The 27,706-nt window shown below is 41.3% G+C and overlaps 2 protein-coding genes across 5 annotated transcripts; one reads left to right on the top strand and one right to left on the bottom strand.

The window, feature by feature from the left end:
- Window positions 1–198: 198 nt before the first annotated feature.
- Window positions 199–5,416, top strand: prg4b (proteoglycan 4b). The gene is made up of 14 exons (XM_053854743.1): window positions 199–267; window positions 336–412; window positions 556–675; window positions 1,277–1,399; window positions 1,967–2,008; window positions 2,086–2,244; window positions 2,699–2,935; window positions 3,096–3,236; window positions 3,504–3,590; window positions 3,657–3,793; window positions 3,850–4,006; window positions 4,074–4,181; window positions 4,297–4,425; window positions 4,801–5,416. Exons 2-14 carry the CDS (start codon window positions 346–348, stop codon window positions 4,890–4,892), a joined length of 1,599 nt encoding a protein of 532 aa, XP_053710718.1. The 5' UTR covers window positions 199–267; window positions 336–345; the 3' UTR covers window positions 4,893–5,416.
- On the bottom strand, window positions 1,891–26,532 carry tprb (translocated promoter region b, nuclear basket protein). 4 transcript variants are annotated; one of them, XM_053854736.1, is made up of 51 exons: window positions 26,361–26,532; window positions 25,964–26,068; window positions 25,825–25,898; window positions 24,497–24,593; window positions 24,330–24,433; window positions 24,092–24,256; window positions 23,912–24,004; window positions 23,749–23,829; window positions 23,247–23,334; window positions 22,993–23,133; window positions 22,833–22,930; window positions 22,312–22,509; window positions 22,101–22,208; window positions 21,805–22,031; window positions 21,035–21,198; window positions 20,496–20,638; window positions 20,215–20,363; window positions 19,737–19,899; window positions 19,469–19,603; window positions 19,089–19,229; window positions 18,617–18,785; window positions 18,211–18,377; window positions 17,566–17,718; window positions 17,362–17,478; window positions 16,881–17,084; window positions 16,566–16,753; window positions 16,342–16,489; window positions 15,940–16,077; window positions 14,745–14,876; window positions 14,402–14,532; window positions 13,842–14,052; window positions 13,632–13,778; window positions 13,068–13,266; window positions 12,794–12,987; window positions 12,651–12,718; window positions 12,359–12,555; window positions 10,436–10,726; window positions 10,211–10,365; window positions 10,057–10,137; window positions 9,692–9,889; window positions 9,447–9,608; window positions 9,010–9,103; window positions 8,030–8,172; window positions 7,900–7,959; window positions 7,752–7,840; window positions 7,367–7,470; window positions 7,180–7,278; window positions 6,817–6,976; window positions 5,802–5,917; window positions 5,617–5,718; window positions 1,891–5,085 (listed from the first exon to the last, which is right to left on the bottom strand). In XM_053854736.1, the coding sequence occupies exons 1-51, from the start codon at window positions 26,509–26,511 to the stop codon at window positions 5,036–5,038; spliced, it is 7,092 nt and encodes a 2,363-aa protein (XP_053710711.1). In that variant the 5' UTR covers window positions 26,512–26,532; the 3' UTR covers window positions 1,891–5,035. The 4 variants fall into 4 exon arrangements, with proteins under 4 accessions (XP_053710711.1, XP_053710712.1, XP_053710713.1 ...); XM_053854737.1 differs by having other exon boundaries at window positions 12,651–12,724; window positions 18,211–18,362; XM_053854735.1 differs by having other exon boundaries at window positions 2,430–5,085; window positions 12,651–12,724.
- Between the last annotated feature and the right edge of the window lie 1,174 nt (window positions 26,533–27,706).

Below are 27,706 nucleotides of genomic sequence, written 5' to 3'. Positions count from 1 at the left end.
CCTCTGACTCAGGAACATCATGTGTGAGGTTCCACCCTTGTCAGAACACCACGGAATCTTTCTATTATGTGCTTTTTGTTTGTCTTGTGTAATGTCAGACTGGCAAGGACATGTGGCGGGCTTCCAACGGTCTGGACCAACAGCCCATCCTGGAAGTTCCTCCCTTCTGGCTGTGAGATCATCAAGTTTAAATGCAGACCAGAGGTGCCGAGGCTTTTAAAAGCAGCTGGGCTCTAATCCTCACCTTCAGACGGATGCGCTGCTGAGGTAGGAGACATTTGGATGTCTTACAACTTATGGAAGAGCAGCACACTTGAGCTTCTTATTATTTTCAGGTTGTAGAAAATGCTTTCTCTTGTGCTCTGGAGTGCTGCCCTTCTTGCCTGCACGCTGACCTCTGGTGCTGCCCAGTGTAGGTGACATCACTTCATTTCAAGCTGAATGTGTGGTTGGCTTGTTATTATCCAACAGACTTGGGTTCTCTGTATGTGTACCCTGAATTGACTTTTGCTCACTGGAGCTTGGTGCTCACTTCGTTTATTTTGTGATGCTCAGTGGCAAGCTGCCGTGGACGATGTGGAGACGGATATTACAGAGGAAGCATCTGCCAGTGTGACTACAACTGCCTCAGATATGGAGAATGCTGCAAAGACTACGAGTCCCTATGTACCAAAAGTGAGTTGTCATGTGACCGATGCATACGTAGTGCTGGTGCACATTGACTGATATATAGACAAGCTTGGCATCACGGTTATTTGTCATGAAAGGATGTAATCCAAATGAGTTTCTCTTAGGTGTCTGCAGAATTTTCAGTAAAAATCATATGAATCAGTTCTGGTGAAGAAGATGAGCCAAATGGCAAAGCTTTAGATCCTACTCACATATCATAGGCAGTATTGTGTTGTTACTCGCTGAAGACCGAGGAGCTATGTCCACCTGGACTGAGAGACTCAAAGCAGAACCGTTGGTCCTCCGCAGAAGCCATCTGAGAAGGGTGTAGGTGAAAAAAAAGTTACAGTGGCATTAAAACCCACTTGATCTCACCCACTGTTAATGACCACGTTCTTCTGTTTACAGCTGTTCGACACATCACCACGACGCTCCTTTACTTGCGTGATATTAATCTATCAGTCGAGTATTTTTTGGGCTCGAAAACAAGAGCTTCTAACCTTTTATGTTGTTCAGACAAGGTTAATTCAAAGATCACAAGCAGACATAGCCTGTCCAAGATGTGAGAAGGCTTATAACATGTGATACCATTCTTTATGTCGCACAGAAAACTCTTGCAATGGCCGATGCGGAGAAAGTTTTCAGAGAGGTCGCAAGTGTAGCTGCGACACAGAGTGTATGAAATACAAGCAGTGCTGTCCAGACTACAATGGCTACTGTGACAAAGAGGGTAAGTTTCACACCATCTTTGTGGGGTTCACTCACAATTCCCCACACACACAGTATTGTGTGGAGAATGTCAGACATGGAGATACCAGGTGACAGGACAAGGAGGACAAGAAGAAGACAGGTTGAGGTGGAAGACTTGCTGTAACAACAGCTGGTGGGAAAATTACAATCAAAGTGTATAGTCTCAAATCTAATAAAAAAAAGGATTGAATTCAGCAGTGTAAAGTGATATTTTCCACAGTGGAAACTGCGAGAAACAAGAGGACGTTATTGAGTGTTGATTGTTCTTTGCTTTAATGAAGTGTCTTGACTACTGGGAGAAGATTATTATTAGTGTCAGACTGTGGCTGTCGCTGGCCAAACTGGACGCAGAAGCACAAGGCAGTGTTGTCATGAGCGTGGGAAGGAAAGAACATGACTCAGCCAAGGGAGGCCACAGAGCAGGACATTTTAATTGAGGAAAGCTTTGGTAGCTACCTCTGCATTCCTGTTATATGTTGAGACATTTGGAACCGAAGAATGAGGCTCTTGTACATGTCTTGATTTAATTTGTCTTTCTCACGCCAAGATGGCCCAGTTGATCCGACCTCATATCCACAAGATGATCCAGGTAAGAAAAGCACATGAAAAAAAAAAATACTTATTGAAGTTATTCATACAAGATGTGAACGTGTTTTCACACTCCAGCAGCAGCAAACAAAGTCCCAGTCTTCCCTGAAGGCACCAGTGGATCCCCTCCAAATGAGTGGGATCTTACGACTGAACCCCACACAACAGAGAGCACCCTTGAACCTACTGAAACCAGCTCCTATATCTTGTACACAGATGCCACAAGCACGATTGCCAGTGAGTAATGTGATGACTATTAATACATCTGCTGTTTTATTTGATGTGAGCTTCCTGTTAATCAACATCATTTTAGGGCATATAAGGGCATACCTCAAGTTAAAAAGAGGAACTACAGCATTGCATTTAAATTGCGAATGCCATGACTCTGACCATGTGATTTTATGATATAAAAAAAAAAAAAAAAATTGGAAAATGAGCCAAAAGAACAACCTGCCAATATCTCAAATGACCCAATATGTTATTAAAATTATATATATATATATATATATATATATATATATATATATATATATATATACACACACACACACACACACAAAATGCTTATTTCCAGATTTTTCTGTCACACAGAGCAGCTGAAACCCAGAAACCCTAAGTTCACAACTTACTTCTTGATGAGAATTGGGTTTATGGTTGACTGAAAGTAAAATAAACGTGTGTGAATTTTCAGAGACAAGTAATGCTGCACTGTTGCCCGAAACCACCTCCATAGAGATGACGTCAGAGCCACCGCCAAGCGCCACAACGGAAGACCAGACAACGCTGAAAATGTCCACAGCACCTTCAGAGACAGACAAAGTCACGCAGAGCTCTTCAGAGTCATCTACAGAACCCAGAACCACTTTAATGACGCGCATCCCATATGGATCTTCCACCAGGACTTCTGAGCAAACGGAGATCACAACTCGTATGTTTTTGGTTTTTCCTTTTCATTTCTATGGTGCGCTAAAGTTTTGAAATTTGTTGACATTGGGTCTAATTGACCAGAGAAGTTTGAGGTCGCAACCCAGCTAACAGACGTGCATGCAACTTCTGGTTGAATTTAAACTCACCATCCTGTTCCTTAGGTTTGATTTTAGCAACAACCATCATTCCTTCAACGACTCCTGCAGCCATCACAGATGAGACTGAAACAAAAGAACCCACCAAGGCCAATTTGGATAAACCTATACCTGAACCTGAGATGACCCCAGGAGAGTACCAAGCAGGTGAGAGCAGTATTGTCAATCTCAAAGTAAAACAGTTCCAAGTACATTGCTTTGAGCAAATCATTAAATGACAGATTAAAATCGCATTGTGGTAATGAAAAATGACGCTGCTCATTAAGGCAACATTGGAAGAAATATGGACATCAAAAGGAGTCTTTCTAAAAATCCTGAGGGAGAGCTCAAACCTCAACAGGCAGGAAAACCAGAAAAACTAACACCTGATAAAACCATTCAACGGCATGTTTACTAATGTTTCTTTACCCCCAGACGACAACAACGACACAAACCTGTGCAGTGGCCGCCCCATCAGCGGAGTGACCACACTGAGGAATGGGACCGTGGTGGTCTTCAGAGGTGTGTCCAACAATAAGCCTCAACATTTTACACAAGGACAGATTTTAAAATAACCCTGACCGACAGGACACCACTTCTGGTTCCTGGACCCAAACAGAGTTCCAGGACCCGCCCGGGATATCACCCAAGTCTGGGGAGTGCCGTCCCCCATCGACACAGTCTTCACCCGCTGCAACTGCCAGGGAAAAACGTACATCCTCAAGGTAAACTTAACAGAATGCTGTTGTCTCAATCAGAACCAATGGATTCATGTGTGCAGGGAGGCAAGTACTGGAGGTTTGAAAATGACGCTTTGGACTCTGGATACCCAAAAGTGGTTGAGACTGGCTTTGATGGACTTCGGGGTCCGATCACAGCTGCCCTGTCAGTTCCTCAACATCGCAGTAGAAGAGAGGCTGTGTACTTCTTCAAGAGAGGTGCGAGAAGGCGACATTTAGCAAAGTAATTTCCTTTCATTTTGAATGTTTGTGGCTCTTCTATCAGGAGGGACTGTGCAGAAATACTCCTACCAGTTTGGTACCCATCCAACATGTGGGCAAAAAACCCACTTCACCATTCACAAGGTTCACAACAGACGGGTTCGTCACACAGGTAACAAAAAACGCTGGTCGTTTGCAGGTTTTGTGTCCGTTATGTGCCAAGCATAATGAACCAACTTACTATTATGGAACAGGTGAGTAAAAACTTGCAAATTCTACCGTTACAGTTTCAGTTTTAGAGGGAGCCATCAACATCAGGACAAGCTGGAGAGGCTTCCCACCGACCGTCACTGCGGCAGTGTCCATCCCAGACAAGCAAGAGATGGAGGGGTACAAGTACTACGTCTTCTCCGGGTGTAAGTTTGCACAGTTTCTTTTTCAGTTCATGACAGTTTTCAGAATGATGTGTATTGATCAGAAAAGACAAACTTAGAGACTTAAACCTCAGACAATTAAAAAAAAAATCTTCCCTTTCTCTCTGAGCATCGCAAACTGGGTGCGACTCTTTCCTTTTAATTTCATTGCATCATCACATCACTCTTGACATTCTGACAAGAAGCATGTGTGTGACCAGTAAAGCACAGGAGAAGCAGCGATGGCTACTGCACATTTTGTTTTTTGTCAGCAAAGGAAGTGAAAAAGAGCCTGGTCGCTGACATCACTGGAGAAGCAACGTTTGCTGTTCGTACTTAAGCAGAATGGTCCTCTCACCCTGACTATCTGTGTTGCAGCAAAGTCCTACAAGGTCCGAATGGATGGTGGCCATCCCGTCATGGAAACCTCCAAACCTGCCAGTTTCATCAAATGCCCCAATGTTGTTTGATAAGACTAAAGCACTAAACTCTTGTTATTGTTTGGAGTTTTAATATGTTCTTTAAAAACACTCAGCACACATGATACGCTCTAATCATATTACAATGGAAGTCATAGTGAGATGGAACGGGGAAGAAGTTCCCAGTCAGAGCTTCATCTGGCCAACCTTCTGCCATGAGGTCCACGGGAAGGAAACGCTTGACCTGTTGGGAGTGAAGAGCTTATTTAAAGGAAAATTACTACAATAATGTAGAAGTATTAGATATTTTCTGTCAAGGTTTTTTTGTGCCTCTGTCAGTATTCTACTTCATTTTGTAAAGGCTTACATTTTGATTGCTTGTGACAAAAAGGTATTAATGTGCATATATGGAATTCTGTGCTGTTACACCTTGGCCCTCTTGTCAAATATACTAAAAGAAAGTAAGGCATGCAAATACACCCACATTACACAGAGGGATAAGTAGTGACGTATTTGGGGTAACTGTGGAATAAAGAATGTTGTTCACAAAGTTGTAAGTGTATGAAATCTTAACAATTGGATTTTAAAATAAAGTGAGTGGATTCCGTCTTGACTTTCATGTTGATGCTGGCACAAGCTAAAACTGTAATAATAGCACATATGATCATCATTATATCAAATGATTAACTTTGTTCAAATAGCAACATCCCTGCTTTGTTAAGCTACTGATACTAAATATGTCTTCGGACCTGGTGCACTATAAGATAAGAGTTACCTCCTCTTTTCATGCGACCACCTCGGCCGCCACGGTTCTCCGGCCAGCGCTGCAGTCTACCCGGTCCAGGTCTGGAGGGTTGAGCTGGAGCACTGCAGGTATCTAAAATTTCAAATAGCATTTGCAGTCATTTTAAAATAATGGATTAGTAATTGTGAGTAGATGGTGGTGTAGCTGGACTCTACCTGCAGAGCTGGATGAGGGCTCTTGGCTGGTGGAAGGGAGGTTGGACTTGTCAGACGGCTGACTTGGTTCCTCCACATCATCCTGGGAGATGACAGGATCCACCAACGATTCAGGACTAGAAACGGAACATAAAAAGTTCACCAAAAGACCAGAAGCAGACAAACTAATGTAGGGATGCTCCGAACGATCGGCCACCGTTCATGATCGACAGATCTCAGTGTAATTGGTGAATGCCGACCACTGCCTGTCATTGTGCTCTGATGAAGCACAGAGGGTTATGATGCGTCTGCTCATTTAAAGTTTGCATCCTGCAGCACATGCCCAGGAAAATGCTCTGCAGGGAAGCGCGTTAAAAGGGGTCACCGCCACAAATTGAGTACGCCATTTAAAGCACCAGCACCTGACAGAGCTTAAGAGAGTTCCCGGGCTCATGAAAGTGAAACCGCTGGCTCCTCTTCAGCAGGCTGTTAGCTCAGCTAACGGTTAGCAACAATTGCAGGTCCTAGCAGGACATTTGGAACACTAAGCAAGAGCTTGATGACCAGCCATTTTCGGGTGTTTGAAGAATCCATTTCTGTATCATGTCGGATGCAGCATTCTTTAGCCACCTGAATCTGAAACTTTTGCCACTTCCGGAGTGGAACATTGATAAACGCAGAGGTGGAAGACAGCTGCTTCTGCCGAGTGCTTTCCCTCTCTCTCGGGGCCCCACTACAAGCAGCTTTACCTGCGATGTCTCACGTCAAATAAATTGCTTTTCAGTTGTCCTTGTGACAGAGTAATTGCTGCATTTTGAAAGGTTTTGATTTTTTTTGCCTCCTTGAAGAGGTTTATAAAATATGTCTGAATCAAAATGACTTAATGGTTCATTTTATTCATGTTATGAACACAAAAGGTCTCATCATTTTGATTACAAATTCATTGTCAATCCATGTGATCGATATCAGTGGTGATGGGCACTCTGGCTGATCGGTATTGGTGATCGGCAGCAAAGAGCATCCCTCAGCATCTTACTTGTCTGTTTCAGCTTCCAGAAAGACATCCTCCCTCTCCTCGCTCGTGCTGGCAGCTCCTGGAACTACCAGACTCGGAGTTGACGTGCTGACCGTGGGAACGGACTGGGATGTCAGCTCTGTGATGTCGGACTGGGCCGCTTCAGAAAAGACTGAATGAACTGAGTGGACAAAGAAAAGGTTCTAATAATTCTGGACGGTTGGTACCACTACATGACGGTTGCATAAAAAGCGCATGCATCATCCAAGAAAAGTGTCCCAGGAGTAGACTGATGCAAGCCATTACCTGCTGTTCACAGCTCACTCTGGAGGCCAGATAATTTGTGGCCATCTTAAAAAGAATGAGAGAGGAAAGCGCTGATACCTTGGGCAGTGACTTGCATCGGTCCCGTGGGAACACTCCGTCCACCTGCCTCATCGTCATGAGATGTAAGGAACATGGAAGTTTCAAATAAACCGTGGGCTGAATAACAAAGTAACAAAAAAAAAAAAAATCAGCAGATGTAGGGAAAGATGCTTCAACCAACTGTCAACAGGTGGAGACAGAGTACCTCCATGTGGTGGGAGTTGGCCTACATCCGAGTGTGAGGAGCTGCTAGTCTGAGGAACATCATCTGCTGCACGGAAGCGAGGGACTCCAGCAACTTGAGGAGAACTGATGACAAAACAGAGCACATGTTTAATTGTTGGCTGACCATACTATCCAGTCTTGTATGCCAAAACATAACTCGTAACACAGTTCAACCCCTCAAATGCGATGGCACGGTTTTATTTAAAAGAGATAATAGATTTTGTCCTCAAAACAAATGTGGGAGCTGAAGGACTAAGATGTCACACATGAATGATAATTTGCCCGGGGGTCAAGAGAATATGGAAAACATATTCAGCCAATATTAACATCTTTTGAATTTTCAAAATCAATACACAGATACTTACTGGACGGTCTGGTCAAAACCATCAGAGTGGTGAGAAACCACCAAAGTGGGGGGGTTAGGGACCATTCGATCATCCTCCTCGAAAAAGTGCTGCAACAGACAAATTTCTGTTTGAGGATGTAAGGCTTTCAATCTGACTATTGCCTTACAGAGCTCGCAGAGCTGAGCTGCGGGACCCTTCCCACTGACTGGCGTCGAGCAGGGATACGCTGCAATCATAAAAAGATCATTGTAATAACACAGGCAGCCCTGAAAAATTCTGTTTCCTTCACTTCCAACCTGAGCCTGAGAGGACAGTGCCAGCTCTGATGTTAGACGGGCAGGAAGTTGATGGGTTGGTCTTCGTGGAGAGAGAGGCATGCGTGTTCCAGAGCTACTTAGCGGTTGATCTGATGAGAAGGTCTCCATAGCTGATACCTCGACTGAAGCAGAGGAGTGCAGTTGTGTTTGGATAGTATCCCAATTACACGTTACTAAACTGTACACTACTAAACTTGCACCAACTCCTTGCTGAGTTTTGGGTTTTCAATACTATACTGGACATGAAGACCTTAAATTACAGCAAGGGTATTGAGACATCATATAAAAAGTTGTAGGGACTGCTGCACAGTGCCGGTGAAACACGAGACAGTCCGTCTGAAAATTGAAAGATTAGGAGCATGTTTCAAACACAACTCCACCATTATAAGGAAATAGAAGTTTTAAAATAATTGAGCAATGAAAGTTAAACATAGGTTAAATAAAAGAAACAATGTTGGTATTAAAGAGAAACAACCGCAATGACAAGCGGATCTACAGTCATTTTGATAAATAATTGTTAGAAATACATGTCTAAAACTAAAACCAACTACAGCTAATGTGTGCTGAATATGTTAACATTTTCTACAGATTTCTGTACATACACAAGAACTGCAAATGACTAAAGACAAACTATTTCTCCTCATACAGCAGAGTTTCAAATATTTCTTTGAAAAATGAAACGACGCAAAACAAGAAGCCTCAATAAGATGTAATTGGAAAGCATGCTCAACTGCAAAAAGATGTGCTTTGTTCTCAAATTAAAATTTCCCCCTGGCTTCACTATGGATAAAGTTCAAGCCGAGTTTGCCGTTTACAATTGTGCACAACTTGAGCTGCAGCTCTCGCTCTCAGTCATCAACAACACACTGACAGCTAGTTTGCAGCAGAGACAGTTGTGGGTGTGGGACGAGCATTTAAAGAGTGTAGTGAGGACTTTAACAAGGTTTCCTGGATCTTACAGCTGGGTGTCTGGGAATCTGCTGGCCTCTGGGTGGAGTCCGTCGCCCCCAGACTCTCCTCTGTCTCAGTGCCTGGGTCAGTTACGTCAGCTCCCTGAAAAAGAAAATAACAGCAATGCTTGGAAACATAAATGGTCCAGAAAAGGTACCGTATAACAAGCAGGCAGATCGTCAAGCAAGCTAAGCAAGTTTTTCCATACATGATGTTCCATACATGACAAATAAAAGGTTACACTGGCTACAACTGGTGCCTGACTTATGAAAGGCAAGTATAAGGAGGAAGACACAAAGGTCCCAATGTTTTTATGACAATTGCAATGACAGGATGTTTAATGTAGAAGGAAGAATGTGTCTCCATCATTGGCTACTGTAACACTGCAACTCCCTAATAACAGGTAGGCAGTGAATGTATGGGAGTCAAGGTGCCTTTTGCCCACCTCAGCGTCGTCTCCTTCATAAACTTCATCTCCGCTGCCATTGTTGCTGTCTTCTTCCTCCTCGATGCCTCCATCATCATCTTCCTCCTCTTCCTCCTCATCACCTTCTTCCTCCTCATCCTCCTCCACATCACCGTCCTCCTCATCCTCGTCTTCATAGTCCTTTTTTTTTTTTTTTAAACAAAGAACATTATGATATACGATGTATTTTTGCCAAATGATACAATTTCACAGATGTATCAAACCTGCTCATCATCTTCCTCCTCCTCCTCCTCTTCTTCCTGGTCATCCTCAGTTTCTGTGTCAGTCACTATAACAATAACTTCAGGCTGTTGCTGCTGTTCAGAAACTTCGCTCTGTGTCATGGTAACATCTTGACTGATGATGGCTCGGGAAGCAGCAGCGGATTCCTCACTGTCATCTAGAGCAGCAAATTCCCCTGACTGCAGTGTCAGAAGAACAGAGGGCAAAGATGTTTTCAAATCCATTTTTCCATTTCAGGCAATAAAGAAATTCTGGTGCTTAAATGTTCTTGGCCTATCAATGTTTCTCAACTGGATGTAGCCAGTCCCCCATTTGTAACTTGATATGTCTGATTTAAGTTGCCTACCTGACTAGCTTCGGCATCATCTTGACTGTCGGATGGTGCCACACCCTCGGCCTCAGCACTTTCTTCAGCCATTATCTCCTCCTGGAAAATTCCAGCAGGAAAATAAGATTTGGTTGCGATTATCCAAATTATTTAGACAGTCAAGCCACTTCACCTCTGGCCCAACCCGTTGAATAATTCGCAGCTTCTTTGCAATGGGTTGACGGGAATTCTCCTCCTGGGTAGTCTCTGTGTCTGTAACCATTGTGGAACTTTCCTCTTCATCACGGGGCCTTTTGGACAATGAGGATGTTCCAGGTGTTGCTGAAACTAGAGGTTCAACATGATTGAGTTTGGGAAATTATGAATGAATGAATTATTAGTTGTTCAAGCTTCTCACCAGTGCCAAACACAGACGGGGTGGAGGATGTCGAGGGCCACTCCACCTGTGAGCTTGTTGTTGCTTCAATCACAACAGTGGGCAGCTCTTGACTCACGGGCTCGGAGTGTGTCACACTTTGCTGTTGTGTTGGCTGGACGAATGCAGTGGCCTGTGTTTGAGTTTGCTGGACGGTTAACATGGGATTCGCTAAAGTGGTCTGGATGTTGGGACTGGCTGATCGCACAGAGCCACTGGCACTGCCATACACAGGGACATGCTCCACTGGTGGGCCTTCTGAAGATTGCATAGCTATGAAAGACACAGATGCAGTCTTATGGATGGATCTAATAAATTTTCAACTGTTTAGAGTTCATGTCAAAAGTACAATTAAAACAACGATCATGAACGATAGGCATTCACACTCAAATAGTCAGGTGCCGTACATTGTTTTCCATTTCCTCTTTTTTTAAGGACATCTGGATATCTTTTCACCATTATTGTTGATTGTGTATTAATTAGAAAATGCAACTAGAAGTCTGTATGTTTTGTCAGCGAACACTAATCGCTCCACTTCACATGTACTTCGGGTTCCAACTGACTCATATATACTGTAGATACTGCACAACCCAGGACTGAAGTAATTCCGCACAGCTGAGATGTTTGGAAGGCAAGTTTGAGTTTGACTGCAGTAATGCCTTACAACACTACAAATCTCAAAAGTTTAAAGATGGTAATGCTAAATGCTAGATGAGAGACGGTCACTACAGATTAGTGCTGGCTGTATTGAGTGGTGAGAAGCACACGGCTACAAGGAAACTCATGGAATTCATGGTTTTTTAACGGCCAGCCTTTTTCAGTCCTTGTCGGACTGATAGAAGCTTGGCACACTTAAGAGCTGTTTTGCTGTTACTTACTCGTTACGTCTAAATTGTTGCTTTTTTTATTGACTCATGAATTTTATTTTTTATGCATTATTTATTTATTATTGGCATTAATTGGGATATTGTTTTTCAATAAAGCAACATTGAAGGTTTACTCAAAATAAAATGTAAAAATCACTATCGACGGGCATTTCAAAAATTGGCAATAGCCCAGAAAGAAAGAGAGAAAGAGACAGATGTATGAATGAGTGGATTCTGGGATGTGAAGGTGGAAAGTGTGTGTGAGCGATCAGCGGCTCATTAATACAGAGAATTAGACTAATAACGGGCAATATAGCATTTTACAGTTGGAATGGCTGTGTCAGAAATACCCTCCACAACATTCAAAAACTATTCTCATAGACTCTGCATGATTCACGCAGGTCACCTCTTTTGTGTCTGCAACAATTCCAGAAATGTGAAAACTGTTTATTTAGACGCTACGATCTTATCTCAGGATGTTGGCATCTCAGGATTTTTTTCATGAACATGTTGATGTGTGAAACAGTAACTCTAGCCTCTGACTAGTTGGCTCCCCCTGTCATTAACGCTGTATCCTAAATTACTTCAAACTTTGGAAAGGATTTCCTACACTGAGGCATGTCTCAGAAAATCCATTTCAGTTTGAATTGAGCTCGGAGGGCAGCTGTCTGGGAAGAGATTTGAGCAGAAACCACGAAATTCAGACTTGGCTCATCGGTCGGTCATCTCCGCTGACTAGATCAGCAATTCACAATCTGTAAAAATGTGTGGCTTAATCGCATGCGATCACATAAGATTAGTGGCATGGAGAACAACATTCTTGATCAGTGGTGTGAGAATCAAAATTATTGCTGCGCATCACGTCACATAATGTAACGTTTACGTCTTAGTCATGTTGGTCAAAAAGAAATTTAATTTAATGTGAAATTGTTATTATTTCTGGAATATAATGCATGTGTTGCACCCGAGTACAAGTCAGAGGGCCAATGAAACTATATAGTTTTACTTATAAAGTGGATGATTTAATTTCTAAACCTACCTTCTTGGGTCTCCACCTGTGTGGTGGGCATGACGGTTGCAGTGGGTGTTGGGGTGGGCACAGTGGCCGGGGTGATCATTGGTCTGATGCTGGCCCTTGGAGTGGGTTTGTTACCAGGATTAACAGGCGGTTTGCTGGCAGTGGCCACGACAGGCGTTGGTTTTATATTTGCGGTGGGAGGCTCAGAAGAGCTAGCACTGAGAATATTGGAGGGAAAAAAGGGACTGTCTCAAACCAACATAAAAGAGGCCAGTTGAATGATTTATAAAGAATCTCTAGCTTTCCAACGTACCTGCCCCTGTCAGCAGCAGGGGTTGTCTTCAGACTTATCTGTCTCTGTTCTGTGCTCCTCTGCTGCTCCTGTGTCTAAGCAGAGGCGGAATTAGTGATGGAATTAGGTAACTGGTAGCTGCTGCCAAGAATGGAAATACTCACCTTGCTTGGTCCTGCCTCAGATGGTTCATCTCGCTGTTCTTGTCTCTCCTGCTGTCCTCGAAGTTCTCTCAGTTCTCTTTCCTGGCGACTAAAGCGCCCTTCATACTGAGATTTGAGTGCACTCACTCGCACCTCCAGCTCCTCACGCTGCTGCTTGAGCTCATCGTTTTCCTTTTTCAGTTGTTCCTTAACAGCTGAAGAAATGAGTAGTCTGAGACAAAGCGTTCAAAGAATGTTTGAATTAAAAGGCTTAAAATGTTGAGTACCATCGTACCTATGAGCTGGTTGATTTTTTGCCTTGCAAAAACAATCGCCTTCTTAGTCTTCTCCTCTTTATCAGTCATCTGCTGCCTCAGTGCATCGTCCTGAGTGACCTTATCTTGAAGCTCCTGTCTCAGCCTGGTCAGCTCTGACTGCAGTCTCTGTGTCTGTTCCTGAGCGCCACGCGTCTCTGCCTCCCGCTCTACTACCACCTGTGAGAAATATGTGTGTGTGTGAGAATTGGAAATGACCAAGGCACAGCGTAGTTTAAAAGGTACGTTCACACCAAACAAGATCTCTGCCACAAAAGCAAGTGATTTACATGCCAAGTCAATGCAGAGCTACGATAACATGTGACAGAGAACAGTTTTATGGTGATCGATGCAGAGACAGGAAATTCATCAACAAGACAAAGAAGTGAAATGGAAGGAGAAGCTTATTGAATGCTGGCATTCACTGACTCACCAAGATTACTCTAAAGGATCTGATGGACGCACGGATGCACAGATGAGAGTAGCACAAAGTCGGGTTTGGTGTGAATGTACCTTTAATTTGTGAAACTACCGAGATGATTCACCTTGTTAATCGTCTCCCACTGTCCCTCCAGTTTTTTGGCCTTTGCTTCGGACTGCATAAGAGCATCTTTGAGACTTTGCAGTTCCTGTTCTGAGGCCTGCCTGGCCTCCTCGTCTTGAGACGGGCCTGCAGCAGCCTCAGACACCATCTGAATAGAAGACAGTGATGACTTCTCCTTCCAAACTTTCGAATCAATCATCTTTTCTTTTACCTTGTCGTGTGCCAACTTGAGCTCATCATACTGAACTTTGTAGCGACGACCGATTTTCTTCACTTGTGTCACGGTCCGAATCTTATTCAGGAGTTCCTGATTCTTTGTCTCTACTTCCTTCTTTAGAGCATTTCTCTCATCTGTTAACTTGTTCAAACTCTCCCGCAGATGTTGGAGCTGGCTTTGCAGGGAAACTGTATGATTATTGGATCTGAAGACAGAGGTGAATAAATTGACTGATCAATTATGAAAAAGCATTTTGGATGACTACTTCAAATCGTAATCATTTAAAGTTGACCCAAATGAAGAGAACATGAAGAGATTATGCAAGGTGAAATGACATCCAACTTGGATACACAACAAACCAAGCAACAGTTTAAAAACATTTTCTAGAAACAGCATGAGGTAAAAATGTATATTTAAAAATGTAGATTTTACTGAGATGACATTTTTTTATTTTTGGTACTTTACCACATCATCCATGATGCTTAAGCAAGAACAAATTCAACTATTCTTTATTGACGATCGTATACAGATGTAATCACAAAGAGCCTCCTCACCTGGTTGCCTCAGTTTTAAGTTTATTATTTTCTTCGGCGAGTTGCTGGATTCGTTTAATGTGCATCTCCTTTTCGGAATGGAGCCGCTTGTACTCTTCAGGATCAGAATCCTTTTGCTGGCTCACCAAATGCTACCAACGAGAGATTAACATTAGTCGCACAAATTTTTCGCTCTCTCAGAAACTCAGTAAATCCAAATGCTCATTCTAATCATTTCACTGGTAGTTGCTGACACATGGTGCAACAGGACTACGACAGTAAAAAATTTCAGTATGGTTAAAATAACCATAATTACTACCATGGCAAATAGGTGTCAATGATAAGAAACAAAATTTTCTCTCACCTGAGTGCGATTCTTCCAGCGTTTTATCTCATCCTCCAGAATTTTCTTTTCAGCCTGTAACATTCCACTCTTTTCACTGAGTTCCGTGTTAGCTTGCTGAATCGGAAGAACTTCCTGCTCCATCTTTTTCAACTGATAGAAATTCAACAGTAATGTTTCAGATTAATCAAAATAAATAAATAGAACATAAAATCTTGCTTTTTTCTGAATGAATGAATGCAAGGCTGCAGCAGATGTGTGAGGGAAGTGCTTTGATGAGCGATCGATTATGAATTATACAAACACATGTCACAAGTTTAGTTAAGAATATAATTATGTGAAACGCTGAACTAACAAATTAGATCACGTGTGAATGCGCTATTCAACTTAGATCCGTGGATCATCAAATAAAATGATGGCTGAGTCTCTGTAAATACAGGTGTCATTGTTAAACTGTTTATATTAATGAAACCTGAGACTAGATCTACCATCAAAAAAAAAAAAAAAAACAATCTTGTCATGCTGCTTCATCTGGGTCTGCGATTCTCTGGAGTGGGCCATAAATCAGCTGATCAGACAACCGTGTCTGCAGTCTCATGGATGGATCTAATACATTTTCAACTGTTTAGAGTTCATGTCAAAAGTACAATCGATCATGAACGATAGGCATTCACACTCAAATAGTCAGGTGCCGTACATTGTTTTCCATTTCCTACAGCGTGGAGCTGCAGCCCATGCTTTGATTTTCCTTTTGCTCTGACAGTAAAATGCATCAAAATAACCTGTCTTATTATGAAATTTTCCTGGATCCATGTCACTTTTCAGGTTGATTTTCTGTTGTCTGTTCGTTCCTCTCCAGTCCAATTTGAAGCGGTGCCGCGCGTAGTTCTGCTAGAAATACTTTTTACTGTGTTTTGAAGCACGTAGTGCAGGCAACATTTGGGAAAAACTTTGTTTAAATAAATATTCCATATCAATTTGCCTTTTACTCATAGCATGACCAGTGTTATCCCACTACATGGAGAGAAAGTTAGTGTACTAAACTGAACTTAACCAAACTTAGTTACTTAGTTTACTTTAACACTGGTATTGGTTGATACCCAAAGCCCAAGTATCGGCATTGGGACCATAAAAGTCGGTTCGCTGCACCCCAGTTTCAATACATGAAAAATATCAACATAATGCTTGAATGAGCACAGTCACTTAGTTGGAATACCTTTGTTTGTGTTTCCTGAAGTTCCTGCTCCATCTTATCCTTGTCCTCTCTCAACATCTTGTTTGTCTCAATCAAGATACTCATCGTTTCAGTTTTCTTCATCAGCTCATCATGCTGAGCGAGAGTCTTTGATGTAACCTGAGACATAAAACAGAATTAGTCTGTTAGGAATAATATTCTTACATTTATGAAATTATGACTATGCATTAGGGATGCTCCGATCAGGACCTTTGCTGCCGATCACATATCATTGAGGCAGAGTGCTGGCCACAACACTGACCACATGAATTTCACGGATATCGGGCGATCATGAGCTGCAGCCGTTGGATGCAAGTACCACAACTATGCATTACAGTGGTAAATCACATAAGTGTGGGAAAATAATGAGTATTGGCATCATACCTGCATTTTTTCTTCTGCAGCCCTAAGACTGTCTGTCACTTCTTTCAGCTCTCGTTCAAGGTGCTCCACTCTCAGGCGATAACGCAAACTCTCTCCCTGGGCAACTTCAAAACGAGACTCGGCTAACTCCTTCTCTCTTCGTACAAATCTGCACAAGACAAAGCGAAAGCAACAAGTGTAAAAGACAGTAACAAACTACTTGTTAAAGCACTCAAATGCAATACCTAAGAATCTCAAGTACTTGGTCTTCAGATTTGCCTTCCTCATTCAGCGAGAGATTCAGGGAACTTTCCCCAACACCATGTTGCAATTTCTCAACCATCTTGGCACTCATGGACTGAATCTGCTCATGCAGGAGAGTGTTTTGTCTTTGCAACTCTTCGTAATTCTTTTCCAGCTTGGACATCTCTTCCTGAAAAATCAGAAACCATGTTAAGACAGTTGAGTGTGAGCAGAGAAATCCACCCCCCCCCCCACAAAATAAGGAGTAAATGAGACTCAATCATACTTGAGCATTTACTTAAAACAGCCAAACTTACTTTAAGAATCTTCTCCTGCTCTTCCCAGGAGACTCTGGCTTCCAGGAGCTCAACACCGAGTCTCTGGGATCTCTCCTCCAGCTGATGTTTAGCAGCTGCAGCTTGTAATGCTTGGGTCTTTGCCACTTGCAAAGCCTCAACATCTGCAGCATGCAGCATCATCTCCCTCTCATACTTGTCTTGGGCTTCAGCTGCAAGCTTGGCCTGCAGTGCAAGACAAAAAACTTTAATCACTAATTAAACAGACAAAAAAAGACATCTTCATGACCTCACACAATATTGAATGGAAATTGGTAAGCGAATAATTACAGCTCAACGCTTCTGCTTTGGAATTCAAAGTTGAAGGATGGTTCCGTGCACACACGATTTAAAGCTTGATATTTAGCACACATTGGATTACAGCAATTCAAGTTTGATATTTGCGGCAAGAATATCTAAATAACTCTTCAAATATGAATTTGTGTCATTGAAAAGTTGTTACCTGTGCCTGACTGTCCTGCAAAGCCTGTTGCTGCAGTGCCTCTGCACTAGACACTCTCAATAGCGCCATCTGGTGATTGGACTCCGCATTACTAAGACTCTGTCTCAGCGTTTCCATCTACAGGGAAAAAGATGTCGAAATACACAAGCATCAACTAAAAGGTCAGTCACCAACCGTTTTAACAAAATAACAAATGCTGTTTACCTGCTCCTCCAGAGCCACCAAGCCTTGCTTATTTTGCTCCAATAAGTCTTGTTTTTGTTTTTCAGCTTCAAGAAGTTTCTCCTCCAGCTTATGATACTCTTCTCTAGCTTCTCTCATACGAGTTTCAATTGAAGACCGAGCCTCCTCAGTCACCTGAAGAGTTGTATTATTGGAGAGAAAAAAGCCAAACCGTAAACACATTTAAGTGAGCAAAAAAACCCAGAAAAACCCGACATCTTTATTACATAGTCCAAATGTTGTCACTGGCGACTATTGGACATTGCTGGGCATTACAATGATGAACAGTGGAAGCATCTGTGTTTATAATAATTAAGCTGAGCCGAGTTCAGAAAAAACAGCTAATGACTCACTTAAGTCTGTGTTTGGAGCACCATGATTCTTTACAATAGTTTATGTCCTTTCATAAATGTGTCAGTATTATTTAATTAAAATGCACAATTAACTACTTTTGTAGTATTTTTCACTATTATATTTGTAACTTCATACACAGTGTGATAAATCAGAATTAAGCAACATTATGCAATTGATGGTTGCTAGTTTAACAAATCAGTTTATTCATACATGTCCGTGATAACAGAGACATAATTAGATAAATACTGATTCAAGGGTGTATAACAGCAGCACCTGCTTCTCTTTGTCTAGAGACTCTTCCAAGCTCTGTGCCATGGCTCTGTACTGTTCCATGTTGGTGGTCGCTGCACGGAGGCTCTCCGCCAGCTCCTCTGCTCGTGTTTCAGCAAGTCTCAGACGACCCTGCACATCTTCCCTGTCTTGATCTGAAATTGACAAACCTGAATGAGGATTGAAAAACACAGTGCTGTTTGTTAGCAAAAACAGGAAGTTGTCGCAAGAGATCTCTGTTACAACAAAATACCTATATTAAATATTACAGTATTTGATTCCAATTTGTTCAGGTGCCAGTCAAAACATGGACAGCTTTGATGATTAAATGGAATTATGACATTTGGGAAATTCACAATTATGACATTGTGAATTTCCCTCTGCAAGTTTGGTTGTTCAAGTTTATTACCTCGAATGATTGGTGTAGCGGGAGAACTGAGGAGGTGACCCATATCTCCAGTGCCTTGCTTGAACCTGACTGTATTCAACTCCAACTCAGCAGAATTCAACAGTTCTTTAGTTTTCTGGTGAAGAGCCACTTGGGTCTCCAATTGCCTTTTCACATCCATTAACTGGATCTGTTTGAAGGAAAAAAAAAAAAAAAACGTACATCCACAGTTTGATCAAAGCTGAACACTCTGGCTAAATATCCCCCAGACCTTTCAGGAAACAATATTGTTAAATGCCTCTATTGAATACCAATTGTACAAAGCATCAAGGAAAACAAGTGCACATTTTACCACAACAAGACTAGCGGGACAGAAAAACACAAATTATGACAATGAATAACAATAAAATTTGAATTTAATTCATTTTGAATGACGCACTCAATATCTGCACAGCTATCCTTTTCTTTTTTCTTTTTTTAAGGGAGTTCTTACATCTTGATTTCTGGTAAGCAAATGCCGCTGCTCCACCTCCTGCTCCAACCTCTTCTGGAGCTGAGATATCTCCCGCTCCTGTTTCTCGAGCTGGACGTTGAGACGTTGGCGTGTATCTGTCTCAGATCGTTCAAGAGTTGCCTGCAAATGAAGAAGCAAAATTAATTGACTGAAATGAAACTTGCAATAACAAGAAAAACTATGAACAACAAGGATTGGAAAAAAAAATACAATTTCCGAGGGCCTAACCCTGGTCCCTGACCCAACAATCTGGGCAACCTAAATAGCCAGTCCTGCAGAATGTTTGTCTCTAAAGGACAATCGATGATGACAATCATCTTCATGTTGTGATAAGTAAGACAGCAGTCAAAAGCAATTACCTGAATAGCCTGCAGATTCGATAGCAGCATGCTCTGGCTCTTTTGGTGGCTCAGAATTGAATCCTTCTCTTGATTCAATTGAGATTCAATGAGCTTCAGCATGTCTCTCTCCTTACGCAGACTCTCAGCACGACCCTAAGAAGAGTTAAGGCAAAAAAAAAAAAAAAATCTATATAGATATATATAAAAATCAACATACAAGTGCAAACTTCTCTATCAATGGAAAACTCTGGGACTGAACATGGCTAAAACAACAGGAGAGTCAAACCTCAGTCATCGTTAGTTTCTCCTTTGCAGTTTGAAGATCTTGATTAAGAGTATGGATGGTTTGTTCGTGCTTTTGCACGGCTGACGATGCCTTCTGATCCTTCTCTCTGAGAGAGGCAATGTCTTTTCTGTAACCTTCAACATTGTCCTGCAGCATTTCATACCTACATGGATTTTAAAAGTGGGGGAGGCAAAAAGAAAATGTGAAGCAAAATAACAAATATAACCTGAATTTTGATTTACCAGATGAGACTGTAATTTTACTATTGTAAAAGTAGGTTGTATAACATTTTATTAAACAGAAACAAAGATCACCACCATACTGCCATGTAAACATTTTGCACACTACTTTGCCAACTCAAAGCATCCAAAATAAATTGATGCGTGCAGTGCCACTGAAAACATTTGCAGTAGGACATTCTGCCACCACAAGCTACCTTTGTCTTAGTTGGAGTGTATGGTAGGATTTCCAAACACACCTTTTTGAGGCAAATTCTAGCTGCGTAGAGATCTTAGTATTCTGAGAGCGAAGGTCGGAAAGCTGCTCCTGGAGTTTCTCACTTTGCACCATCATCACTTTGTCACTCTCCACACGCTCCTTCTTGTATGTGGTAAACACATCCTGCAGCTGAAGACATTTTGTTTTTCGTTTTACTCTAAATGCAATATGAATGATACAAACAGGAAAGTATGCACACACACACAAGAACAAAGTTTAAGATGTATGGCTAATTAAGTAAAGACAAGATTTTAAATCAACCTGTCGTAAGGCCGCCTTTGCCTCCATTGCTTCAGCAGAGTCTGTTGCCATGGATACAAGTGCAGTTGGGGTTCCAGATGTGGGAGTCGTTGCTGGTGAACGGCGAGGAGTGGATGTGTGTGTAAATTCCTCAGGCAATGCCCCTTAAACAGAAGAACAAACGACTATTTATTTTCACATATTCTGCATATTAGTGCCAACTAAAGATTTGAATCAACGTAACACCATTAGCATAATGCTGACTTATTGTCATCCACTACACTGGTTTGAAGTCTACTACATAACACCTGGTCATTACCATTCAGCATGTCTGATACAAGCCTGGACTCCCAACCCATCTCACCAGAACTGACGAAGTCAGTCTAGATAGAAGACAAAACGTTTCTTTGGTTGCCTAGATTCAAACCTTTATTGAGTGATTGCCTTGATAACTGAGCTCTTTCACACACATAGTATCAACTACTGTGTGAATAGCTGAATGCACTAGCATATGCATCGAAGATGCTTTTTGATCAAAAATATTTCAGAATTGGCACTACCTTGCTGTGGGAAGTTGACACCAGTGGCTTGGGCCAGCAGCACACGGTACATGTCTCTTTGTCTTACAATAGATTCAGTCAACTTTATTTGTTGGCCACGTTGCTCCTTCAGGGACTCTACCTCAGCCAGTGCTTTCTTCCAGTCCTCCTCGAGCTCAGCACGCCTACGACAAAACAGTCTGCTTAAGGGCTTATTAGATCAGATGTAACATCAAGCTAGATATGAATGTCTAAATGAAACAAATAATTGCAAGTTGCAAAAACGAAAACAAGTGAAGGGCGAAATTTGGGGGAACTCATCAACTTAGTTTGCCGCATGAAGTGAGTTTATTATTAAAGCCTGATCTCCATGTTTACTATGTTTGCCCAGAAAAAAATTAAAATCACTTCACATCAAGTGATGTGAACTGAACAAAATCTTTGGCACTTCTTTTGTTAGCGGACATGAAGGCACAAATATATAAGGTTAAATATATATAAGTCTCACACACCAACAATAAAAACAGTCTGCAGTTCTGTTTTGCTGAACCATGCCTGCGGAAAGGCCTACCTATCCCTACTGAGGCCAGCACAGACGCTAGACTCCAAGTGTGGCCCGACCATTTAATGAAAAACAATTTCATAAACAAAAGCATTTCACATGTAGTTATAAGGATTTTCTGACCGCATTTGTGTTTATAACTACTTTGACGAAAGCTGAGGTTTATATTTCTGCTTCAAGTAAAGCATGAAAATAACACTATTGTTCTGCTTTTAAGATGTTTACGTACTTATCAACAGAGGCCTCCAGTTCTTCTTTCTCTTTCTCATCCGCTAGTTCTCTCAGTGACACTAGCAGGCGCTGGTTCTGCATCTGAAGCTCCTCCACACTGCGGTAGGTCACTAGGTGTTGGCTTATCAATTCTGAGGTGCTGCTGACGTTGGCCGAGCTCACCTCTGAATCAGGCAACACATGGTTTCCCCGAGCCTCTTCGAGCTCAATGAGAAGCACACGCAACTAGTGTGAAAGAGAAACCACTCTAGTACCAGTGCCTGGAGTCAAAATTAGTTGTCCCCCATCACCCACCTGTTTAGTCATGTCTTTGATCTGGATTTCACATCTTTGGTTTTCCCTCTCCAGGACTGAGGAGCGCTTGTTAGCTTCATCAGTCTCATTCTGCAAGCGGTAAACATCCTGAAGAAAAAAAAATAAAACCACTGGTGTTTTAAAAAAACAATACAGCTAAAATTTTATAATAGACCCATGGACGTTAAGAGAAGAAAACTGTTGTAAATACCTTCACTGCCTGTTCAAGCTTGGCTGAGAGACTGGCCACAGATTTCTGCATGCGTTCATGCTCATCTCTCTGACGCTTCAGTATGGGGGCCTTTGCCTCCACCTCCTGCACAATATCGTCCAAATACTTGTTGACTCGCTTGTTTTCAAGCCGCTCCAACTGCAGTTGCTCCTGGTTTTCCAAATACGCAGAATATATCTGAAGGAACAAAGTATTTATACATTCAATTGCAGAAAAGTTCCCAATATACTTCTTGATAAACCTTCAAGAATATAAATAATGAGACCAAACAGGTGACATTTGAGAACTGTCAAAAAATTTGAAAATTTGAAAGCGAAAGACCAATGTGCAACTTTGAAACCTATCCCCACCAACTCAAAAAACAAATCTCTAAATTCCTCTTAACCTAATGCTGGGACTGTTTTTTTTAAACAATTATTCAATATACATCCATGAACAGAAAAGAAAAAGAATCAGAATGACAAACATTAATTACAACATTAAGATATTGATTTTAATACCTCAGTGAGCTTCATTCCAGGTTTTATCTTGGACACAACAGCAGCAGTCGGGGACATGGTTATCACTTGCTCCTCTGTCAGGATAGATGTTGAACAGACTGGAAAACCAAAGTTAACCCATAAAGAAAACAAAAATATACAAATGGACATCAAATACTACCTCTTTGTTTGGAATTGGACAACAGGTCATTGGCATTTTCCAGTTCCTTCTCAAGGATTCGGATTTTTTCCTTCAACTCATCAACTGTTTTGTCTTTGCCACAGTTTATTTCCTGTAAATTCTCTTCCAGAGCCTTGTTGGCTGTAACAAACAATATCTTGAACATTTAATGAAAAACCACAAACTTTCATTACAGACCTTGCACACAATCTCAAGAAAATGCATAATTCAGATTTTGTAAAAAATGTGGGCACCTTCTCCCGCATCTTTCAGCAGTTTATGCAGTTCTTCAACTGCTCGGCTGAGCTCCTCACTTTTCGCTTCAGAATCCGCTGCTGATTCCTTTGGATCAAAGAGTGTACAAGATTAAAATGAATACATTAAGAGTAAAAACTGTCAAGCCATTGCATTTCTTCCGAACTGGAAAGTCTGACCAATTTCTACAGAACAAGATTTGGAACTGCCAATCTCCACCAGAAGCGCAGCAGTTGTTCTCACTCAATCATTTGAGGAATGCCCGGTATTGCAACACTTGGTACATTTAAAGACATCAGTAGCGTTAGGACAAGCTAAATGTCATTGTTGAGTGTTTTCTGTTAAAGATATGTTGAAAACCACAACAAAAATCGAAAACTCCAGATTCTGAAATGAAGAACCACCACCCCTCCTCCTCTTCCACTTGACATTGCGGTTATGTAATAAAGTAACGTGGATATTTCTATTCTACACACAACATTCTTCCCACCACTGATGTACCTTGTATAAATTGGAAAGCTTGATATTTGCATTCAACTCATTTCTGAATTTCTCTTCCATCGTGGCTTGTTGCTCCTTGGCCTGCAAAGTAGGATCATCCAAATGTTAACAGTCCGTTTTCCTTTTTCTATCTCCTCATGCCTACACATTTCTTGCTACTCACCTCTTTGAGTTTTATGACCAGCGCCTCGTTTTGTTTGTTGAGATTCTCATTTAGAGTTTTTAGACTTGTTAATTGATCCTGGGACCTGTTCAGCTGTCAATGTTGAAAATAACATCCAAAAAATGATCAGTTAGAATCATCGTTATCCCAAGACAAACTTAAACATCCAGTGACAAATACCTCATCCTTTGTATTGTCCAAAGTGCATTTCAATTCGAGGATTTCATTACCCTTCTGCCGTGAAAGGGACAGAAGCTCTTCACTCTTTGAGTTTAGTTCGTCATTCAGCCAGGATGTTTGATTTTGCAGCAGTTCCTTCTCTTGTTCCATTCGCTTTTCTTTGTACTGGAATGAGACAGCAAAACTTGCAAGCCTCATTTTGAATAATGATAAATGGAAAAAAGAACAGCAGACTTACTTTTATTCTAACCTCTGCTGCTTCGAGTTCATCCAGCTTCATCTTCATGGCTATTTTAGAGGTGTTGACTTCCACTAACTTGTCATTCAGCTGCTTCAAGTCATCTGGGGAAAACAGCTCCAATGAAACATCAGCCTAATCAATCACAACTACCACTTTTTCTATACCATTCAAATGCTCCACTTCTAAAGATCGTCTTTCCAAAGTCCGGACAAGTTCCCGCTTTTCTCCTTCAAGTTCCTCCTTGGATTTCGAAAGCAATGACTAGAGAGAAATGGCTGTTTTAGGGTAACTGACAGTATAAATAATTCAGAAAACAAAACACAGGAACATCATTAAAAGAACAGACTTATTGAATTATTGAGTGGATATACATTAATGTCACATTTGTGAAATGCCGATTTATTATGAACTACTAGATTATTTCACCTAAGGGGGAGAATGCAGGGCTCGGGTCCTATTGTGCATCACAATGTTATTTATCTACTGCGTTAGCTAAAGATGAACCGTCACCCCATATACAATGGAATGTGAAAGATCACAGTTCAACCATTTAACAGCAAATTAGTTTTCAAAATAAGCCAACAAAAAAGGTTACGTGCTCAAAGAGTTGTTCACCTACAAACGCAAACGTGGTGCGGTGACTTGACTGCGTTTACATAGCTTTCTGAGAAATGAGGATGTGTGTTTTCGGCTGTGTGAGTGAGAGGGATGCATTTTCCTTAAGACCCGACTACAAAGGCTGAGTGGATCAAGTTCATATGACCCTACCATGTCACTCTAAAACACCTTGCCAAGATAACACATGAGTCAGTTAAGCAGGTTCTGCTCCAAATAGTTAAATGCATCTGTGATTGATATTTTTGAGCAACAAAGTGTAATGGAGTAGAGGAAAGGCCACTTTTGTAGTTATTGTCCCTCTTTCATTGTAAAACGGAGCAGGGTGGCCATTCTGTAAACTTTAAAAATAACTTAGTTAATTAATAATTAATTAAGGTTACTTAATTTTGATACAAACCACTCAGCATACAGTATGTGAGAATTGATAATACACAAGAGAACATGCAGGACATCAGACACAAGCATCCCTACCGCTGCAAATAATTGCTGTACAGGAAAATAGGGGATGTGGGAATTGGGGGCAAGAGTAACAAGAACTGTCTCTATGAAACGTAAAAAGAAATGTTGATGGTACTGCAGTTATGTATCAGGAACAATGTTATGTCATGCAGTGATATATCTCATACATATACCAAATGGAACCACAATGTATGAGGAGAGTGAACTAAACATTCATCCATAACTGGAGAAAAACAACACACAAGCTGAATTAAAAAGCTGAATTATACCATACAATTTTGCAAATGTGACAGGCATAGCTGGAAAAATTAATAAAATCATACAAACACTGACAACATGCACAATTATCAAGAACAACAAGATCAGGACAACATTAAGATAACAGCAGAACAAAAAACAATGTTTTGTAGTTCACCTGCTCCAATGAAAGCTTCTCTTGGGCAGCTTCATACTCGCTGTTTGTTTCGCGGACACGTTTGACTTCATCCCCTAAAAGAAATTATGACCGTTTAGTGGCGGAAAGATTGAAGCAACGCGAACTCTGGTACAATTACCTAGCTTGGCAAACTCATCTTTGAGTTTCCCATATTCCTGTGACTGGGTCAAGAAATCTTCCTGGCACTGGGACAGCTGCTTGACCTTCTCGAAGAAATGTTGCTCTGAAATACAACGGATGGACGAAAACACAATCGACGTAAGTCAATGTCACTTTTATCCATCGTCAAAAAGTACGACGGCTAAGGTTAGCATTGGTTAGGCACAAAATGTACTCCTCTCATGTTCGATTAGACATGGATGGAAAAAGGGGATTTAGTAATAAAACTAAATATGATATCATAATTAAACGACGCGAAAATACGTATTCCTTGACGTTCAGTTCTTTAATGAACAAGCAGGATAAAAAAAAACAATGCTAACACGCTACAAATTATAATTCCCAGTGCAACTCACCGCTGTCGACCCTGAATTGCTCATGTTGAGATTTTAAGGAGTCAATTTCATTCTGTTGGTCCGACAGAACTTTATCGAGTTTGTTCTGCACAGCTTTGGGCAGTTTAGAAAGCTCGGAAACCTCCAACTCCAGCAGCAATGCTGCCGCCATTTTTCCGATAGCTGTCGGAGTCGGCGCAGTCGGCGGGATATGTGTGTTTGTCAAGAAACTGGAGCATCATGGGAGATGTGCTGTGCTCGCGAGATGAGGCGTTTGCGAGGTGGTGATGATAAAAAAGACCATCTGTGTATGTGTGTACATCGGATGGTGTGGTTCATAATAAAGACATCATGACTTGTCATATGTATGTGCGCAGTTAACGCTTCAAACATTTTTTGGAAGTTTTCACACCACGTGCAGCATTTATGTCCACAGGAATATGAACAGTGCCTATTTACCGATCCAGAAACTTGTTAGGGTGGATGGTGAAAAATAAGAAAATAACACTCCCTGAGGCCGTTTCTTGCTAAAGGCCATCCCAGCACCTATTGTTTTACACCTATTACACGGTCAGAAATAAACGTTTGTAACATGTGCCTTGTGTTTTTTTGGTTGTATTGGGTCATTGGACCACACTCTTAGTTAAGAAGTGGCGAGGCAGGGCGGGCATGTTGTTGTTGTCAGTGCTCTGCCACTGATCAGTGGGAGTTGTCGCTCACGTATCTGACACTGATTTTAGCCTTACTTAAGATTTATTAACTAAGCTTAGCTTGTTATTTATAGGGCCCTAATTAACAGTGTGCTACTGATATAATAACAACAACAACAACAACAACAACAACAACAATAATAATAATAATAATAAAACAGATATGTTTCATGGAAATATTTTATTTAGCATGTTTTGTTATGTTTGTGTTTTGGCATGACTGTTTTAGACTACCATCATTCTTAAAGGTGACAATTCTGTAATTGGGTGAAACATTGATGGAAAAGTTGGCTGTGGAAAACATGCTGTCTGTGACTGTGGCCTCAGCATAGAGGAGCTTCTCAAAGCTGAAGCTCATCAAGACCTACCTGTGGTCATCCATGGGACAGGATCACCTCATTGCTCTTGCATCACATGTGGACATCATCCATGAGTTTTCAAATAAAAAAGCTAGGAAGGAGATATTCTTAAGACAACACACTACACTGTTACTCAAGATAATCTGTGTTATTATTTTTCTGTTGTGCAGTTTATTAAGCTTTATTTAAGTGTTGGTTTGTTGTTGTTGCACTCATTGGTTTATTTAAAATAAACATGTCTCTTCAATACTCAACCTTTTCTATTCATCGACATAGAAATGATTGTTTTCCTTGTATT

Source organism: Synchiropus splendidus, chromosome 1 (assembly GCF_027744825.2).
Source record: "Synchiropus splendidus isolate RoL2022-P1 chromosome 1, RoL_Sspl_1.0, whole genome shotgun sequence".
Classification (NCBI taxonomy): Eukaryota; Metazoa; Chordata; class Actinopteri; order Syngnathiformes; family Callionymidae; genus Synchiropus; species Synchiropus splendidus.
This window is presented reverse-complemented; position numbering and strand designations above follow the sequence as displayed.